This window comes from Heteronotia binoei, chromosome 12, assembly GCF_032191835.1.
Source record: "Heteronotia binoei isolate CCM8104 ecotype False Entrance Well chromosome 12, APGP_CSIRO_Hbin_v1, whole genome shotgun sequence".
Lineage (NCBI taxonomy): Eukaryota > Metazoa > Chordata > Lepidosauria > Squamata > Gekkonidae > Heteronotia > Heteronotia binoei.
In genome coordinates, this window is record NC_083234.1 from 68856053 (window position 1) to 68876256 (window position 20204).

Here is a 20204-nt window from a genome sequence, read left to right on the forward strand (position 1 = left end):
AAGACAGCCCTCTTCCGGCTGGCTTACAACTAACCGGCACTGAAATTTGAAATCGAGTGTAGTTTTATAAGATTGCTGTATGTTTTAATATTTTAATTATGTAAATTGTGTGAATTGTTTAAATTTTAATCATGTAAACTGTATGAAATGTTTAAACTTTTATATTCTTATGTTAGATTTTATATGCTGTAAGCCGCCCTGAGCCACCTGGTGGGAAGGGCGGGATACAAATTACAAATAATTAAAAAAAAAAGATAGTTTCAGAGAGTAGCCATGCTAAGCTGCAGTAGAACAGAGTGTCACGGCTGGGGCCGGGTCAGGCAAAGTCCAGAGGCAGTCCGAGGTCTGTAGCCAGCAAGCAGGAGTGTCCAAGGTGCCAAATCCAAATCGCTGTGCAAGTATCGCAGGTCCGAGGTCCAGAAGCAGAGGTCAGGGAGTCCAGAAGTCAAAAGCCAAAGTCAGGGAGTCAGGAACCAAAGTCAAGCCGGAGTGGATGCTAGAACGTCAGGGAGATGACTAGTTGCTTCCACAAAGCCTCCTCCCAAAGCCCACAGCTATATAGCCCTCTGCTGGCTGTTGCCCATTTGGGCTAATTGCTGGCTCTGGGAGGCAGCCAGGATCCTGTTACAACTCAAGCATCTTGCTCTTAGGAGGGCCAGAATCCTCTCAAAACTCAGGACTCAGGGAGCGTCTTGCTTGTGAGCGTGCCGCCCTCCTCCGATCCCTGAGGTCCTGACGGAGGCGGTCACGCACACGAGCCACCCGAGAGGGCGAGGCAGGGGGGCTGGGATCTTCTTCAGCAGGAGGCAGGGGTACTGGTGCAGGTGGCAGGGGTACAGTTTCCTCGGCAGACTCGTCTTCCTCTGCAGGGTCCCCAGCACCCATGACACAGAGGGATTTGAGTCCAGAGAGACCAAAAAGGTTTCCAAGAGCTCCCTTCAGGAGCGTTGACTCTCAGAAGCTCATACCTGCCCAAATCCTGTTGGTCTCTAAGGTGCTACTGGACTCAAATCCAGCTGCACCATTTCTTGGGAGATCCTGTGAAATGGAGGATGCACCAGAGAGCGATGGGTTTTAAGGTCACCACTTGCCTATGACTTCACAGCAGCCAAACCGGCAGCATGCTAAAATGACTCCTGCAGTGACTTTTATCATCTCGGTAGCATTTGTCTGAAACCATTTGTTACACATAAAAAACCACCACTTCGATGCAAAAACAACAAAAGAGTCTTACGGCAACTAAAAAACCTAACATATTTATTGTGTCATAAGCTTTCGGGAGGCAGAGCCCACTCCATCAAATGCAAGAAATGTTACCCTCAGTTGCTACATTTTATATTAGCACAGGCACACTGGTACAAATGGAAGAGGGGAGGGGGGACTTATTACAAAAGGAGGCCAAGCAATCTGAGACACAGGTACGTTACATTACAAGCACAGCACAAACAAAGCAAGATCCTGTCCAAAGAGTAAACCAATCCAATCAGAGTGGATGTAGACCACTTCAAACCACTGATGAATTGCAAACTAAGATGAATAGTGTATATAAACTTGGCAGGGAGGACAATTACATTCCGCAGTGAACTAACCCCAATCGCTATTGAGCTAAAGTTTCATTTCAAATCTATGTATGAATTCCAAGCCAGCAATTTTCACTGAAGACTTGATTTGAAATTGTTCTGCTAAGAGTAATCCCCAACATGGCACCTGTGGGCATTCATGGAACTTACCAGTGCCCTCATACACAGCTACTACCTCTTCCCCAAAGCATCTAATCCCCAAAGTGAAGAGCCGATCACAGCTTTCCTCCGTTGCCGTAAAACTCTTTGGAGCAGGAGAAAATTCAGAATAGCCCAGGAGCCATCAGGGGCCAACTTTGCCTCTGCAGGGGCCAACTATTTTGAAACAACTTACCCCATCTTCAGGGAATTCTTGTCTTGGAATCTTTTCAGCATTTTGTGGAATCGCCTCGCATTTCGTGATTGGCCCCAGTCCCTATGACTAACTCCATTGGCCATGGCCAGCATTTTGTGGAGGCACCCACTGATTTTTCTCAAATTCTTGAAGTACCCACAAGTTTAACAAGGTTGAGGACTTCTGTACCAAAGCATGACAACCTTTAAGGCTGTCACTAAGTCTTCAAAAAGTGAAGGTGCTGCTCTACACTTTTGAGCATTTTCATTTAATGTCAGATTTGTGGCAGTTTGTTCACTTCCATAAACACAGTCCAATATAGCCAATGTAAGACAATGCTAGCACATGGTATGTGCTAGCACAAGGGTGTCAAACATAAGGTCCAGGGGACAGAACTGGCCCATCCTGGGCTCTAATGCATCCCGCAAGCAACTAGTGCAAAGGGGAGAACAGGATACTGCTCAGGAGTGGGTGCAGCCACTGCAATTATGGCTTCAGCATGGCGGAACAACCTCCTCTGCAGCAATCAAGCAGAATGGGAGCATCTACCCAATACTGCACTGCTGGCTCTCAGTCTGCCCATATGGGTTTTCCTTTGCAAGCCCTCTCAGCCTGTGGAGCCTTGTAGTGAGGACACAACAACTCAGAGCTTCCCAGCTGCTGTCCCTGATACAGTTTATATCTCCAGTACCTGGGATTATGTTTTATGGCATACATGGCCTGGCCTGACAAAGTGGCATTTAAGTAAGATCTGGCTCTTGTAATAAATGAGCTTGAAACCTCCATGCTAAAACATTAGAAAAGGTGGCAAGTCAATGTACCATTGCTAGTACAGCCAATGGTGCCTCAAGGCTTGGGACTGGAATTGGAACCTTGAACTTTGTTTTTTGTGCCTTGCCGCATCTGAGACATCAACAAACCAAGGCCGTTAGACATAACGACATCAAGCTTCTCTGCATGCCATTACTGTTTCTCCCACGGAAGGTGTAGGAGGGAATTATTCCAAATAATTCCCCAATGAATTACAAATAATAAAAGCAGATACATAGCCCACACAGGCTGTTATGCAGAGGCGCTTAATGAAGCATTCAACATTTTGACATATAGAACCAGGTCTAGAAGGACTTATCTGAAGCTTTCCCATAAGAAGCCTAAAATGGTGAGGACAGCTGGGTCTTGAGGATAATTTAGATCACCGATGGATGGAAGGGTAAATCGTGATTCAGTGGTAGATCACTGGTCAATTCATGCTGGAATACCTAGCTTCTGCTGGTTTCTTGGTATTCTAGTAAAGAATGTTGGATGGGTTGGCCACTGGTCTGACACATCAAGGCACTCAGATGTTTATACAAGCATACACACTCAGTATCACTTAATACACATTTGATATGCCTTAACTGGTAAAGGATTCTAAGGACACACATCTGCTTTGTAAATTTAACTGGTAAAACCTCGGGATTCTAATTTTAAAAATGGATTATGGAGGATCAAAGTCAATTTAAGACTGCTCTACTCTAGACCAGCCACAACATATAGGTGATTCTCTATGCCAGACTTTTCTAGGGGAAGAATGAAGCTGATGTGTTTCATCTTTGTGCACTTCCCTGGCAGAAATGAAATACTACTTTAGGAAATTTGTCTGCAAATCTGCTCCCACAAAAGATAAGAACATAAGAGAAGCCATGTTGGATCAGGCCAATGGCCCATCCAGTCCAACACCCTGTGTCACACAGTGGCCAATATATATATATATATATATATATATATATATATATATATATATATATATGGAGCAGAGGTCCATCAGTGGCTATTAGCCACAGTGTGTGTGTATATACACACACACACACACACACTGTGGCTAATAGCCACTGATGGACTCTGCTCCATATTTTTATCCAATCCCCTCTTGAAGCTGGCTATGCTTGTAGCCACCACCTCCTGTGAATTCCACATGTTAATCACCCTTTGGGTGAAGAAGTACTTCCTTTTATCCATTTTAACCTGACTGCTCAGCAATTTCATTGAATGCCCATGAGTTCTTGTATTGTGAGAAAGGGAGAAAAGTACTTCTTTCTCTACTTTCTCCATCCCATGCATAATCTTGTAAACCTCTATCATGTCACCCCGCAGTCGACGTTTCCATGTGCGTCTGTTTGGTGAGCCAGTTTGGTGTAGTAGTCAGGTGTGTGGACTTCTATCTGGGACTCTTATCTGGGAGAGCCGGGAGAGTGTGGACTCTTATCTGGGATAACTGAGTTTGATTCCCCACTCCTCCACTTGCACCTGCTGGAACGGCCTTGGGTCAGCCATAGCTCTGGCAGAGGTTGTCCTTGAAAGGGCAGCTTCTGGAGAACTCTTTCAGCCCCACTCACCTCACAGGGTGTCTGTTGTGGGGGGAGAAGATATAGGAGATTGTAGGCCGCTCTGAGTCTCTGATTCAGAGTGAAGGGCGGGGTATAAATCTGCAGTCTTCTTCTAAATTGATCTGAATTGTGTACATTTAAAGATGTTCTCACTTTATTTGGAAGACCATGTCCACCACTGGCTAACTCAAGCAAGCCCAGTGTTAGAGCTGAGTTGTCAAGGAAGCCAGGGGAAAAATCACAATCCAGGAGTTAAAAACCAAGAATTTTAAAAGCCAAAGCCAGAACAATAATGATCACTATTGCCCTGACAAAACCCTATCTTAAGCAAAAAGGCTTTACAGTTCTCTTGCATGAGATGGAGCCAATGGCCAGTCTAGATAGGAAGACTCACTCCAGAGCCCACAGACTGCTCTGATATGTAACCCCAGTGGCTCACCATGTGTTTCTAGCCCCAGTAGCTCCTGATACCTGGTAGAAGAACATGGATAAACAGAAAAGATGGTAGTTGGTGGATCAGCGATGTCTATGACCATGTTTGTTCATGGAAACAGAACATCCACAATTCAAATGAGAAATGACTGTGTGAAGGTATCATGCTGCCTTACGCTGTGTCGTATCATTAGACCATCTAGCTCAACATTGACTATATCAGCTCTACTCATTCCATGGTTCAGAGAGCCACATTTGCAGATCTCATCAACCAAATCATCAGCATTTACTTCCATCCTTGCCATGAAGCCTGTAACTCAATGAGGCTCACAACCTACCCCTTTCTGGTGGCTATTCCAAGGTGGGAACCACCTGCCAACCACTTCACCTGGGAAGAACCTTGTCTGCAGGTGCCACATTGCAGAATAATGTTTCAGAAAAGCTACAGGAGGGCATAAGAGCCACAGGTCGTTCCTGAGGCACTGAATGAGTACTGTCCTACACTGACTCTCCAGGATCCTCAGGTAAAGACAAGTCTTCCCCATCACTCGCTCCTTGAGATCTTTTAACTGAAGGTATTGATGACTGAACCTAGGCCGTTCTGCATGCTAAGCACGCTTTCTATTACTGAATTGCTTCTTTCATCCATCTAACCCAGTACTGTCTCCTCAGGCCCAGGCAGAGAAGGCACCTGCTACTTGAGATTCTTTAAGCAGAGATGCCGGGCATCAAACCTGAGGCCCTGTGCATGCAAAGCATAAGCTCTGCCACCAAGCTGCTGCGCTCATCCATAATCCCCCATCAAAAAGATATCCAGTGTTAGAAACCCCATTAAGTATTCTTAACCAAAATAAAGCTTACATACAAGGCAATCAGTGAGCAATGTGGATGAAGGGAAAAGCAATCACAAAAACACAACCGCTTTTCCAAAAATGCGCTCGCCTGAAGAAGTAAACTCTGACAAGTGTGTTCCCAACATCAATCAGCTTTGATAGGCTCACTGCAATCTGCTGATGGCAATTTTAAAAGACAGGGCGTGCTTAGAAGAAGAAAAAATGTCACCCCCATAAGTCTGAACAGTTGAGATGACTCAGCAACAACGGGTACACTACATCAATTTCAATAGCTCCAGCACGTCAGCAGCACGGCAACGGCAAACAACGGCATCAATTTCCAACCCTGAGACATATCAGCTGCAAAGCTCTGACCACATCAATAACTTTGGCGCACCGCCTATAATTCTTGGACTGCAGCAAATTAAACACCCCAGCTGTATTCATAGAGCTCACCTCCTCCCAGTCGCACAGAATTACCTTCCTAAGTCATTTAAACGAAACACATACAAGATGCCGGTGACATCAGACCAGCAAAAGATTTTTGTAGCTGTGTCCAATATAAAAATCTACTTGGCTTTGTGTTTAAAGAGCCTACTTGCTTTCCTGAACCTGACATGCTAATCTTCTACTGAGAGGGAATTGTTTTCTATAGAGGAGCATCTGAGTGTAAGCTGCTCTGAGTCTCTGATTCAGAGAGAAGGGCAGGGTATAAATCTGCAGTCTTCTTCTTCCCATCTGCTAAGCATTTCAATCTCCTTCAGATCGAAACCTGAAAGGCGCCTTACTTGAAATACCAAGTTTCAATGGAAGGATCCAATACAATGTTCCCTCTAAGCTGCAGAGTCTTGTGAGCAAAAATTCTACTTTGTGAGCTACTGGCATTAAAGTTGTGAGCTACTGGCATTAAAGTTGTGAGCTACTGCAGAAATTAGCTTGCTCTGGGGCCATTTTTCCTGAGCTAAGGCAACAATGTGTGATCTGGAGCTAAAAATCTGTGAGCTAGCTCACACTAACTCAGCTTAGAGAGAACATTGCTCCAATGTGAAGTTACCAGGTTGGCATTCACATGTGCATCTCATGCTATCAAATCTAGTCTTGGCTAAGACTGAGGTGCCTGGCTCAACACAAAAAGTAATTGTCCTTTCCATTAAAAGTTAGTGTACGCCGCTACTTCTCAAGCATTCACCAGTGGCTAAAACCCACTTTCCCTTTGGCATTTTGCTTGTCTGGATGTTCTTTTCATTTATGTTCTGCCAAGTTATAGAGCACATCCATCTCTTAGATCTCTGGGCCATCTAGTCACTCCTCAACCCCCTCCTTATTTTCGTCTTATTTGACTGCCTCCTTTTCTCATGTGTGCTTTCCTTGTCTTGTGACCACACATTTTAAAAATAAACCCAAGGTTTTCAAAGGCCGTGGAAGGATTTCAAGCACAGTGGCACATATGGGAAGAGGAGGGGCAACAAGTCTACACACCATATAGCCCAGCAAGCTAAGTCAATGAGTTTCTATACAGCCACCTGTTTCTCCACAAGGCCAGCAGCAATGACTGTTTCATTCTTTGCACCAGTTCTCTTTGTGGATCTGGGTTTTACCATTTTCATTGTACAGGTGGAAGCTCGAAAGAGGGAATGCACCTCTCTGCAAAATAAACAAAAAGCTCTGCACCTAGTAAACATGCATGCATGTCAGGGGGGCAGGGTTCTAGCCTAGTCTTCTTGCCAACATGCTAGTTTTCTATGTGCAGAGGAATTATAGAGGACCATTCTGTCACAAAAGAACCTACCTGCAATCTGAAATGGTACGGTTCAGGAAAGACTGACCAGCTCCGTAAGAGATCACAAAAATTAGACTCTTGCTTTTCCATAACTCAGGCCACTGCAGGGGCACATGGCAATGGAGTCACTGGCGGCACTTCTGCATACACTTGCCTGGATTAGAAGTAGCAGGAAGAGGCTCTCATTTGGGTAAGGGGAATGAGAGCTAAAGAGTTTCTTAGGTGTCAACAGCCAACAAAGGGGATTTTTAAAAATAACATGCCCAGAAAAGCTCTCCTAAAAAAATGCTCACTGACCCCTTCACTTCTAATTAAGACATTTTTACATCTTTGCACACGTGGGAGTAAGCAAACAGTCATGGGTTTGCTGGACTCTGTTTTTATGCTGCTAATGACCCGTTCTACCTAAGGTTTTAATGCTGCTCTGAATTTTAATGTGACTACTGCTGTTTGTCAGTTTTAATTGTCTGTTTTTAACAGTTTGTTTTAAATTACTGGTTTTATGGAGGGAGAATTTTGTATGCTAGGCCTTTGGCAGAGAGATGGTTCACACTCTTAACTAATGGGCTTGCACGCTGTTTTGGCCTTTTAACATCTCTTACCGCTTGGCTGGTCTTTGGACCATTTATGGGCCACTGCTCTTATTCTTGGCTGTTTGACTGTTCATCAAGGCTCCTGTTTTATTCTTTCTATTGCAGCTTTATTGCCACCATTATTTCTAGTATTTCAAGGTTTTATAGCGGGTTGTCTGATTTGTTTATTGATGATGTTTTATTGTTTCAACACAGATGGTGGAAGGCCCCTTGGAAGCTAATTTAGCCGAAAGCGTTTTCAAAGAAATAAGAAACCGCCTTGGGGTGCTAATTGATTTTGGAAGAAATGTGGGGTGTTCTGTTTTCTAAATGGAAACAAATAGTGACAGCGGGGGTCTGCTAGATAACTGAGCTGCTATGATGATTCATTTTGTACCCTTTCATTATTGTATTAGAGCAAAGTATGAGCTCCAGTGGCACCTTTAAGGCCATGAAAGCTCACACCCCGCCACAAATTTTTGTTAGTCTTTAAGTGCTACCGGACTCTTGCCCTTTTCTACAACTCTGTGATTAAAGTAACAGAGAAGCAGGAGGCCACAGGACTGGGACCAGAGCAAAGCAAAAGATGCCAGTCTGTGTTTAGTCCCTCATTATTCCCTCTGTCAGCTTTGCAGATGGCTGGGGAGAAGCGCAGGGAATTGCATGTCTTGCAGCAATAAGCTGCACTGCTCTAGTGCACATCTGACCCCAAAACAATCCCCCTGGGCTGATTTACTTGTAGAATTCTCTTTCTTAAACTCTGCCCATGTGTTTGGCAGACACCCATTCTAGGTGTTCAGAGATTTAACTGCAATAAGAACATAAGAGAAGCCATGTTGGATCAGGCCAACGGCCCATCAAGTCCAACACTCTGTGTCACACAGTGGCAAAAAAATTTATATACACGCATACACTGTGGCTAATAGCCACTGATGGACCTGTGCTCCATATTTTTATCTAAACCCTTCTTGAAGGTGGCTATACTTGTGGCCGCCACCACCTCCTGTGGCAGTGAATTCCACATGTTAATCACCCTTTGGGTGAAGAAGTACTTCCTTTTATCCGTTTTAACCTGTCTGCTCAGCAATTTCATCGAATGCCCACGAGTTCTTGTATTGTGAGAAAGGGAGAAAAGTACTTCTTTCTCTACTTTCTCCATCCCATGCATTATCTTGTAAACCTCTATCATGTCACCCCGTAGTCGACGTTTCTCCAAGCTAAAGAATCCCAAGCGTTTCAACCTTTCTTCATAGGGAAAGTGCTCCAGCCCTTTAATCATTCTAGTTGCCCTTCTCTGGACTTTCTCCAATGCTATAATATCCTTTTTGAGGTGCGGCGACCAGAACTGCACACAGTACTCCAAATGAGACCGCACCATAGCAATAGGCTATACTGTTTTTTTAAAAAATGAAAAAAAGTACTTCTGGGCCAGCTAATCTGATGCACTTCTCAATTCAGGCAAACAGTTTTAAAGATAAACCTTACAAGAAGAGAAGACCAGATCCTGGCTGCGAAACTGGGGCTCCAGCGAGCCAAGGAAACCTATCAGAAGGCATTGTGACCAAAGAGGTATTTATTAATATGCCAGCAAGGGTCTTTAAGAGGTGGTGTGGATCTTAGATGCTGGTCGAGGCCTGCAGAGAATGGGCTGTGATTACCTATTTGTCTCCATCACCCAGGAACTGAAGCATGAGACAATAGGGTGTGATTAGCAGATGAGGGCATGTCATTACTGTCAACAGCATCATTTGCCACAGCAGTCATCGCTTTCCGTTGCAACCACCCTTCAAACAGGTTGGGAGATCAGAAAAGGCAACTTCATTTTTAAAAATCCAGCGCATTTATTTTGGATTTTATTTTCTAGGGACCCACACATGCCTGGCTTTACACTGAAGGTGCTAATGCTGTTTTATACTGCTGGCCTATAGCTGTAATAAATAATTCCATGGTGAGACTTTTCTATCCCAGACTGCGTTCTTGTAAAGGTGGAAGCACATCCTTTTTTTTATCAGTAAAACAGAATCGAGAAAACAGGCAAGGAAGGAAGAACCCTGAGCAGGATTTCATAAGCAACAGGTCTGTTAAACTTTGTGGAATACTATGGGAAATCTCAGGATTGTACATGAATTTGCAGTGGTAGGTTCATGTGTGCTATGAGCTCCACTGGCAAAGGGACAGGGCGCATGGGTGGAAACTCTCATTTTGCTCTTCAGACGTAGTGCTTTAAATTTATTATATTTTTAATCCTGCATTTTAGACCAAACCATTTCCCCCAATGCAGCTTTACAGCAAGATAAAGCACAGATCAGCCCTCCAGCATTCCCACCTCTCTATTATTCATCACATTCCATTTATTATACATCTCATTCCTACCCACTCTTTCTCCCAAGAGTTCAGACAAGCATACACTGATCTCTTCTCCATTTTACCCTCAAAACTACTCTGCAAGGTAAATTAGGGAGGGGAGGAAAGAGACAGAGGCCAATGTCTCCCAGGAAGCTTCATGACTGAGCAGGATTTTGAACCCAGAACTCCCAGTCCTACACCCTAACCACTACAGAACACTAGTATATCTCAACAGTAACCGTCAGTGCATTTTGCACAATTCAGTTCTACCAGTCTCGTCGGTGTGTGTTGCATCTATGAGCGCACACACAGAAGACACTTGCCTGGTTCTCACTGTCATCCTCCCACTCTCAACATTGCTCCCCCTACCTGATGCCCAACTCGAGCACTGCAAGTTGTTTGGGTGCAGAACCTGCCACGTGCCCTCCCTTCCAAGACACAACTTCTCCCATCAGTCACCTTAGGGGAAGAACTGGATATGCACCTTTTTTTTTGTCACCAAGTCACAACTGACTTACGACGACTTCATGGGGTTTTCAAGGCAAGAGGTGCTCAGAGGTGGTTTGCCACTGCCTGCCTCCATGGCATGACCCTGGTATTCTTTGGTAGTCTCCTTTCCAAATACTGACCAAGACTGACCTCGCTTGGCTTCTGCGATCCAACAAGATCAGGCTAGCCTGACCTAGCCACATCAGCGCACATACAGTAGACTCAATACTGGAACAGGAGAAGGGAGTGTCTTCAAAGGAAGTCTATGGCAGGCTACACATCTGCCAAACTTCCACAACCTTCACCCAAAGCAAAAAAAAACAACAACACTGAAAAAGAAAAGCTCCCCCAACTGGCTTGTAGGTAACATTCATTCACTACCAGTTTTGGAACTGGGGCAGAACCCTTTTCCCATCACAGCCAACATCCCATAGCTACTTCTCCGTTCATATTCATGGGCAATATGGGACCTGATGAACAGGATACACATTAATTACACACCTGAAGAAACACCAGGAAGACATTTCCAAGGACCATCTGCAAAGCGGTGCCCTTGCTGAATGCAGCAAGCAGGCAGGCTGACTCTGGAGCCAGCAACTGTAATTCTAATGCTAAAACTCTTGATCCCAACCCAGTTGTGATAATGGACATTCTGAGCTACTGTCAGATAAATCTCCATAAACTTCTAATTGCTCCTTGCCCCTCAGCAGGCTGCAGGTCTTGGCCAGCCACCCTCCTTAGTCATCTAGCTGCTGCCTCCACTCGCGCCTAGTTTCTAACTATAGCTCATTCATCCTCCAGCCTCAACACTCTTCAGTCCAATCCACTGCATCCCAAAACATGGAGCAGAGGTCCATCAGCGGCTATTAGCCACAGCTTATTGTTGGAACTCTCTGTCTGAGGCAGTGATGCTCTGTATTCTGGTGCTTGGGGGGGGCACAGTGGAAGGGCTTCTGGCCCCACTGGTGGACCTCTTGATGGTACTTGGGGGGGTTTTGGCCCCTGTGTGTCACAGAGTGTTGGACTGGATGGGCCATTGGCCTGATCCAACATGGCTTTTCTTATGTTCTTAAATTTCCGTGCCTCTTGTACCACTCATTTCCACCAATCTAACAAAAGGAACCTTGTTTCCTCCATTGGCAGGACTGTTTGTTTACATTACCTGTACCTCTGTGCACACTCTGTTTTAGATGGAATCTCAAGTGGGAACTTTCTAAGAATCAGCTCTGTTTACACGTAAAAGCCCGTTTACATCCTTGTGGTGACTGCAGAGTCTGATGAGGATCAGAAACCAAGTCACAACACCTGAACTTCTGATTCAGTGCTAATCACATCCAAGGGAAAGACAGCTTCACGTCCTCCCAGGATGTTTCCTTACTGTTAATCCAGATGCACTCAGTTGTGCCCAGCTGCAAAGTCCCTTGGGCTCCCATAATTATCCTGGATGGCAACCAGTAGAGGCTGAAGCCTCTCACAAGGATGGGACACTCAAAAACAAACTATATCATCCCTTCAAAAAGGAGAAGCTCCCACTTAGCTTAGAGCCCCTGGCTAACCCTACGATAGCACCAGCAGGAAGGCAACATTTCCAATAGTCAAGCACTTGATTCTGCTTTGTTCTACTGCTTCAGACCAACACGGCTGGCCCATCTGGATCTATTTCCAATAGTCGTTTTCATTCAGAAAGGTAAAAAGCAAAAAGTGAGGGAGTAAACCCTACCTCAAATCCTTGGAGTGTTTTGATCACGGGCTGTTGAGACTCAGCAGCACATTTTTCTTGTGCCAAGATTTCGTTCTGCCTCTGCAGAATCTCTTTATCATCTAAAAGACTTTGAGACTTCACAAACAATTCCTGAAGCTCCCTGTCCTTTTCTTTAACCATCCCATCGAGTTTCTAAGAAAAACACATGACAATGTTAATGACCTTGAAAAAACAATTTTTGCTCCTACAAAGTGGGCTTGCATCAAGTCACACCAACAGTTTGTATTTGTCCTGCACTGTTTCCTGTGACTGGCAGAAGCTCTCCAAGATGAGGAACGATTACTGGAGGGGGGAGGGAGAATGACAGAGGATTATAATATGGTAGATGGGGTGAAGAGAGCAGAGAGAGAGAATTCCCCCCCTCCTATAGCTGTACCTCTGTGCACACTCTGTTTTAGATGGAATCTCAAGTGGGAACTTTCTAAGAATCAGCCCTGTTTACAACTAAAAGCCAGTTTACATCCTCGTGCACAGTTTGGTGTAGTGGTTAAGTGTGCGGACTCTTATCTGGGAGAGCCAGGTTTGATTCCCCACTCCTCCACTTGCACCTGCTAGCATGGCCTTGGGTCAGCCTTATCTCTGGTAGGAGTTGTCCTTGAAAGGGCAGCTGCTGTAAGAGCCCTCTCCAGCCCCACCCACCTTACAGGGTGTCTGTTGTGGGGGAGAAAGGTAAAGGAGATTGTGAGCCGCTCTGAAACTCTTCGGAGTGGAGGGCAGGATATAAATCCAATATCTTCTTCTTCTTCTTCTATAGTATTAGACTTCACAGGCACCTACTGAAGATGATGGGTGGTAGATTCAAGAGAAACAAAAAGCACTTCCTCATTCACTGCTACAGAATGCAGTTATGGCCGCTACTTGAGTTAAAAGAGAATTAGAAAAAAAAACATCAGTGGCTGGATCCATCAATAGAACCTCCATTTTCAGTTACAGTAACCCTCTGAAGACCAGTACTTGGCAGTAGCAACAACAGGGGGAGGATTTGGGCTCTGTGTTCTGTTCATAGGCCAGACAGAAGCATCCAGCTGTCTACTCTGTCAAACAAGATGCTGGACTAGATGGATCACAGGTATAATTCCAGGACAGTTACGCTTATGTTCTTGAGATGGACAAAGTAGCCATACATCAATTCAGACTACTGGTCCATCAAGCCCAATCTTCTCTTACCAGCAGTGGCTTTCTGTGTTCTCAGATGGAAAAACCTCTCTTTCAGTGCTTTCTACTGGGGATCCCTTACCTACAGAGGCCAAACAATGGGCTTTCCACCAACACCTATGCACACACTACTTTATACTGGAAAGAATACAGCCGAACAAGGCTTAGGGGGTTGTGGAGAGATGTGCTCAAGATTAACCATGCTCCTGATGATGCCATTGAGAGTACACAGAAATTTCCAAATTTTGAAAGGTGCTGGGAAAAACAAGTATCAGTGAACCCCCATTTGAAATTGAGTTGAGGGGAGTTTGCCCACCACCACTCCCTCCTAGAAGATGGCAGTCACCAGTTAAAAATACACTGTTAAAAGTAAAGCAGAAAACTGTCCTGAGAAGAAAAGCAAGACAAAAAAATTAGAACTTGAAGAGCGTTTTCCAAAAAAGGAAGAGAAGCACCAGGAGAAAGAGAACCCCAGTGACAGCAAGAAGCAAAAAAACAGCAGCTTACCACATGTCCCAAGCAGACGACAAATGCACAGAAAGCAGAGCAGTAGGCAGCAACCAATGAAAGCAATATCCTAGTCCTTTTCAAGTGGTCTACTGAAGGGCAAAACAGGGAGGTGCTTTAGCCTCTTGGCTTTTTGACATGATTGGCTAATAAAAGAGCACCTTCAGTCTTCAGTAAAGTGATGGCTAACCAATTACAATAGGAAGTCCTGTGTTCTGGGCTCTTTTAGGTGATTAGGTTACTAATCAGGGAGCTATTATGCACAGAAGCACATGACTAGTCTCGTAGCATGCCATGACCACATTCTGGCCCCACCTGCTACAAGTGCACTCTCAAGACGTGCTCTCAGGAGGTGGTTGGCAGTTGCAATCCCAGTCACCCTGGGCCACTGCACAAGATCGACTTCATATGCATGTATCCAAACCTGAATTTCAACATCAGTCAGCCTATGTTTCCTGATCACTGGTCAAGGAACCTGGCAAGCAGAAATTCTGTGCCCTACTTTGATTTCATTGTAATATTCTTAAATCTAATTTGTTAACGTAGAACAGAATCACAATTTAATCACCTTTAAGGAAATCACCCAAGTAAATTTGAACCAGGATTGTTAATAAGGAGAAACCAAACAACTGAAATATCCTGCTTGGGTGAAGACAAGGGACTGGAACCAACGGAGTCTTTTTCAAGAGCAGAAGGGCTCCTTCGGGAGCCTCTCTCTAGCAGTCGGCAGGCTCATTTAGATTCCAGCCACAGTTAAGAATCCTGAACTACCCTTTTAAAGTATTGGTTTCTGGGAAGCAAACAAAGACAGCAAATGTCTGGAAATTTTCTTTATTAGAGCAGGAAAAAAATCTTGATATGAGCATCAACATCTCTCCTGCAGACTACGAGGGGGGAAAACCCTAAACCTCTTAGGTTCCAATAAGAGAAATTATGAAGCGTTGCCAGAACTCTGCAATATAATCAAAAGTGATGGGCTGTCATGGGAGAAAGAAATCAGAAGAGCCAACCCAAAATGGAACATTTTGTTCAAATTCCTAATCGGTTCTTTTCTGTCTTGCTCTGGAGCTCAAGCCTGCCTACCTGGAGCGCCTGATCCTTCTGACTGGCACTGTCCATTAAGCGTGTGATGACCAGTTCTTGGCTTTGCAATTTCTGATTGCTTTCGCTCAAAAGAGCGTTGTAATGTTGTTCCATCGCCTTGTCTTTCTCAACCGTTTCGTCGTGAGATTTCTCAAGCTGATTTCGGAGGTCCTAATCGAGAAAAACAGGCGGAAGAACATCAGCAAGTGAACAAAAACAGAACAACTTCATTTACTCAAACACAAAAAAAGTTTCAAAAAGCCTTTGAAGGTTAAGTTTCACTGCTTTATGTTACTTATGCTCCAGGGAGTTCTAAAAGAAGCTTTCAAGCCGCTGTAATCTGAAAGCACCTCAAAAAACAACCCGCTCTCTTAAAACTCATTTTCCCAAAACATAATTCTTACTCATAACCTCTAGAGCATGTTTTCCCATGCAAAACATTTCACAGTCCTTATCTCCCAAATAGATCACACAGACTGGAGATTTAAAGTCTTTGGAGAAATGTATTCAAGATCACCAGATATGGCTTCTTCACTTTTATTTCTCCTTTCCAGAGTGTGGTAGTGGATTCCCTAACCTGGCCTTGCTTACTTAGAAGTAATTTCCTCTGATTTAGGCAAACTTGGAAGCAAGTGCCACAAAAATCAATTAAATTCAAGATGGCAATCAGAGAGAGGGTTTGGGGAAGGGCTGTTTTTTATTGCCACTTAGATATTAATTAAGAGTTGTCAAATTGCAACCAACTCGTGACAAGCCCTCATGGGGCTTTTAAGGTTAAGAGATCAGTTATAAGCATTACTTTCCACTGCATAGCAGCTGCGATTTTCTGTGATGGTCTCCCATCCAATTTCTAACCATGACACAGGTCATTTTGCCATTGCCTTCCTTTGCATAACAACCCTATGCATAGCAACCCTAGTCTACCTTGGTGGTCTTCCACCTAAGTGGTGACCATGGCAGACCCTGCTTATCTTCTGAGTGCTTATGAGCTAGTCTGGGCTATTCAGGCTGCAGTTTAGACACAGAAGCTCCAGTGGTTTCCAGAAGTTCCTCCATTGCCAGTTTTCCAATTCATACATATACAGATATAAAAGTTCATTCCACTGAGCACATATTTGGTCCCTCTGTTAGAATTAACAAACACCCACATTCTCCAAGGAATTCAAGGCAGCCTCCATTTTCACTTCCTGCTCCTAGCAATTCCATGAGAGCGACTCGTCCAAGGTGACCTAGCAACCTTCATGACTCAGTGGATCCTTCAAGTGGGGACTGAATGCAGGTCTCTCCTGTCTAAGTCTAGCATTCTAACAACTATGGCACACCAGGTCTCCAACAAGTGCATGACTAGGCAAGTTTCCAGCCACCACTGTCAGCAATAAGAGCCTGTCAGACAGGGGTGCTATTACCGCTGCAACCTGAACGTAACCCACAGCCTAACTCCACCAAGTCTATCTTCAAAAGGAAAGCATATTGGCCTTATTTGCCTTCATTGGGGGTTTTTCCCCCCCGGCTGCACAAGTGTGCAGGGTTGTTTTTTTTGGAGGGGGGGGTTGAAGAAGAATTGCAGATTTATACCCCGCCCTTCTCTCTGAATCAAAGACTCAGAGCAGCTTACAATCGCCTTTATCTTCTCCCCCCACAACAGACACCCTGTGAGGTGGGTGGGGCTGAGAGGGCTCTCACCGCAGCTGCCCTTTCAAGGACAACCTCTGCCAGAGCTATGGCTGACCCGAGGCCATTCCAGCAGGTGCAAGTGGAGGAGTGGGGAATCAAACCCAGATAAGAGTCCACGCACTTAACCACTACACCAAACTGGAAACTATCCATCACTAGAGCACTTAGAAGATAGTCAATTGGTTTCTACACATCAGCTAATATAACACTGTGGCCCTCGCTACCCCTCGTCCAAGATGCTTTCTGCCAATGTTTGCCTCAAGGGACCACTCTGTGATTAATAACAGTTGAACTTGGAAAACAGATGGGAAACACTTTTAATGAACATAGGCTGAAGGTCAAAGCAGGTGCCCCCCTCCCTTGTTGAATGGAAACTCATGGAAGAGGACTGAAAATTTCAAGCATAAATCTCCCAATCAAAATTCAAGGAGGGAGGGGGTGTCGCAAGTCCAGCCCAATTAATTCTTGTCCATTCCCAACCAAATAATCAAAGTGGACTATTCCAGGTATACACACCTAATTAAATCATCTGTATTAAGGTTTAAAGCTCTGGATAAGGCAGCCAGACTCAGTAGCTCGTAAGAATTCTTGGATTTGGGGATTTGCCTCAGAAATTCTATGACTTTGCTGCACAAACCAAAAAGGTCGACTTGTACTCCTGCTACATTCTTTAATACGCTGTCAGAGGAGCTTCATCTCATATGTGAGGCTGCATTTAGTTCAGTGGTCTCTGGGGTTTTTTAAATCCATCCAAAGCCCCAAAACGCTAATGCTCGGAAGGAGAAAAAGAAAACCTTTAATCTGCTGTACGGATGTAGCAATGGAGACACTCCGTTCCTAGTCAAGTCTGCAGGATATGACTGGAAGCCTGGCAGGCAAGACTGAATTTGTTGATTTTGGGGCTTATAGCTGTGCACAGGTTCAGTGTTCAATTATGTCTAGACTCTCCGTACTGTGCCTTTCTTTAACTTGTACCATGACCCACCCTTTAGGCCAGATGCTCGTTGGTCTAAAGCAGGGGTAGGGAATGTTGGCTCTCCAGATGTTTTTTGCCTACAGATGCCTCTCCAGATGTTTTTGCCAATGGCTGGGGCTGATGGGAGTTATAGGCAAAAAACATCTGGAGAGCCAACGTTCCCTACCCCTGGTCTAAAGCTAACACTTAAGAATTCCTTGTGTGTGCCCAACCAGTCCTGGTGACAGGATCAAAGGCTGGGATTCCAAAGCAGGCAACCAAATAGATGGATCACATTGAGCCAAGGAAGTAAGTGGTGATGATTTCTTTCCCAAAAGAGAGTGCGGAAGAACAGACATGATTCTGCATGGCTTGCTTGGTAAATTTTTAATAGTAAGGACAAGAGTCTCTCTTGGAGTGCGAGTCTCCCTTCAGAAGGAACAAGTTGTACCCACCCAAACCAGGGAGCTACCCCCACCCCCACCCTGTGATTTTGGTACAGTTTAAAGGTAGGCCTGAGAAAGAAATGACATGTGAGTGACAGAGAGAGGGAAAGCGAGAGAGGACTGACATCAATTATATGACAGGGTTTTCTTAACCTTTGCTTTAAAAAGCTAGAGAGAAAAACAGTGAAAAGAGAAAAAGGTAAGGCAAATTGGAAAAAAAAAACGAAGTGGAAAACCCTTGAACACTTCAAGAGAACACTGCACTGCTAACAGCGTGGCAGTTGGAGGAGGAGCAAGCCTCTCCCTTTGGACATGCACAGCGTGGCAAAGCTCTCCCTCGGGGAAGGCAACCTGAGCACCAGTTTCTGGGCTAGAACTCTAGAACTTTCCAAGGTTGCTTTTGCAGCAGTGCAGAAGAGCTAGGTCAGGGGTGTCAAACATGCAGCCTGAGGACTGGATCGGGCCCCCAGAGAGCTCCTATCAGGCCCGTGAGCCACTCACTGTCATCTGCTTAGTTTTCTCTCTCTTGCTTCCTTCTGCATAACAGCTTGCTTTGCCAGGCTTGCTCAATCACACAGAAGCTTACAGAGCAAAGCCTCCATTTTCTCCATTGGCTGACCAGCGCGTGATGTTTATCTCTCTGCTACCTGGTATTACAATTTATGACACACATGGCCAGGCCCGACAAGGTCTCATTTATGTCAAATCTGGCCCTCATAACAAATGAGTACGACACCCCTGCCCTAGGTGGTACTGCGGGCAGACTGTGAAGAAAACCAAGAAGCATGGAGGATCAGTGCCTCCGTTAACAATGACCACTGTTAAGCAGCTCAGGAGTGGGCAATGGTCCTGATTTACAGTCCCCCATCCCCATTCTTGGGAACCACCAATTTCCTCCCATCGAGCCTAACGATGATTAACTTTATGTGTGCAGTGGCCCAAAGGACTGCCTGTATCTGTATTTATCTGCTCACAGCACTTTTCTCTTGCCCTCCTGGTAAAAGTACTCCCAAGGGAGCTAATAACAGTAATAAAGACTGTTATTGATAATATTAATAATAACAATCAATGAATAATTAGAAAGGCAGAGCAGCAACTACGACTGCAATGGGACATATCAAAATATCCAAAGTTCAACCACCGACATCAACAATTATCAGTAGAATACCCATAAAAATAATACTAGCAGACTGCTCTAAAACTCCCTCGGTGCTGCCTTAGTAAGCGGCAACCAAACCAACAATTTAAAAAAAAAAATAATACAAAAAGGGGAGAAAGGGAACATTAACCAGTGGCTGGAGGTGGGGGGATTTACCAGCTGACTAAAACTCTGCAAGCTTAGCACCACTCAAATTTCTGAGAGGAAGACATTCCAAAGCTGGAGTGCCAAAACAGAAAAGGCCCTGACTTTGGCTTATCCATCTCAATTCACAAAATAGTGATGCACTAGAAGGCCTCTCAAGCCCATCTTAACCACCGGGGCCAGATCATGTGGAAGAAAGCATTATTTGCCAGTGACCTTGGACATCCTGTTGGGGTCCTACTTCCACACGATACTGCAGGGACACGGCTTAGGGCTTTCTCAGCAGCAGTACACAGAGCACTCTCCCTTCCAATACGTCTCCTCCACCCTCTCACAATGTAAAAGTAAGACTTTTTATTCCAAAACGCATTTAAAGGTGAACAGGGTGTGGTAATTCATCTATACGCTGTTATCCAGTTCCTAAGATATTTTAACCGCAGCTGCTCTTGTCCCTGCTATATTGCTAAGAGGGTTTTTTAAAAAATTGCTTTAAGGTTTCGTTTTTTTATCATAAGCTTGGACACAATTTACATAGTAAAAAGGCCAGATCAAAATATCATAAATAAGTAAACAAGTGAGCAAAAACA

The 20204-nt window shown here is 44.7% G+C and overlaps 1 protein-coding gene across 1 annotated transcript in view; it reads right to left on the bottom strand.

The window, feature by feature from the left end:
- Positions 1 to 20204, bottom strand: part of CDK5RAP2 (CDK5 regulatory subunit associated protein 2) — a 190150-nt gene that overhangs the window by 144989 nt on the left and 24957 nt on the right. The window contains exons 7-8 of the mRNA XM_060250867.1: positions 15240 to 15410; positions 12453 to 12626 (exon numbers count right to left, since the gene is read on the bottom strand). Of these exons, the coding sequence (XP_060106850.1) occupies positions 12453 to 12626; positions 15240 to 15410 (345 nt within the window). The remainder of the gene's footprint in view (positions 1 to 12452; positions 12627 to 15239; positions 15411 to 20204) is intronic.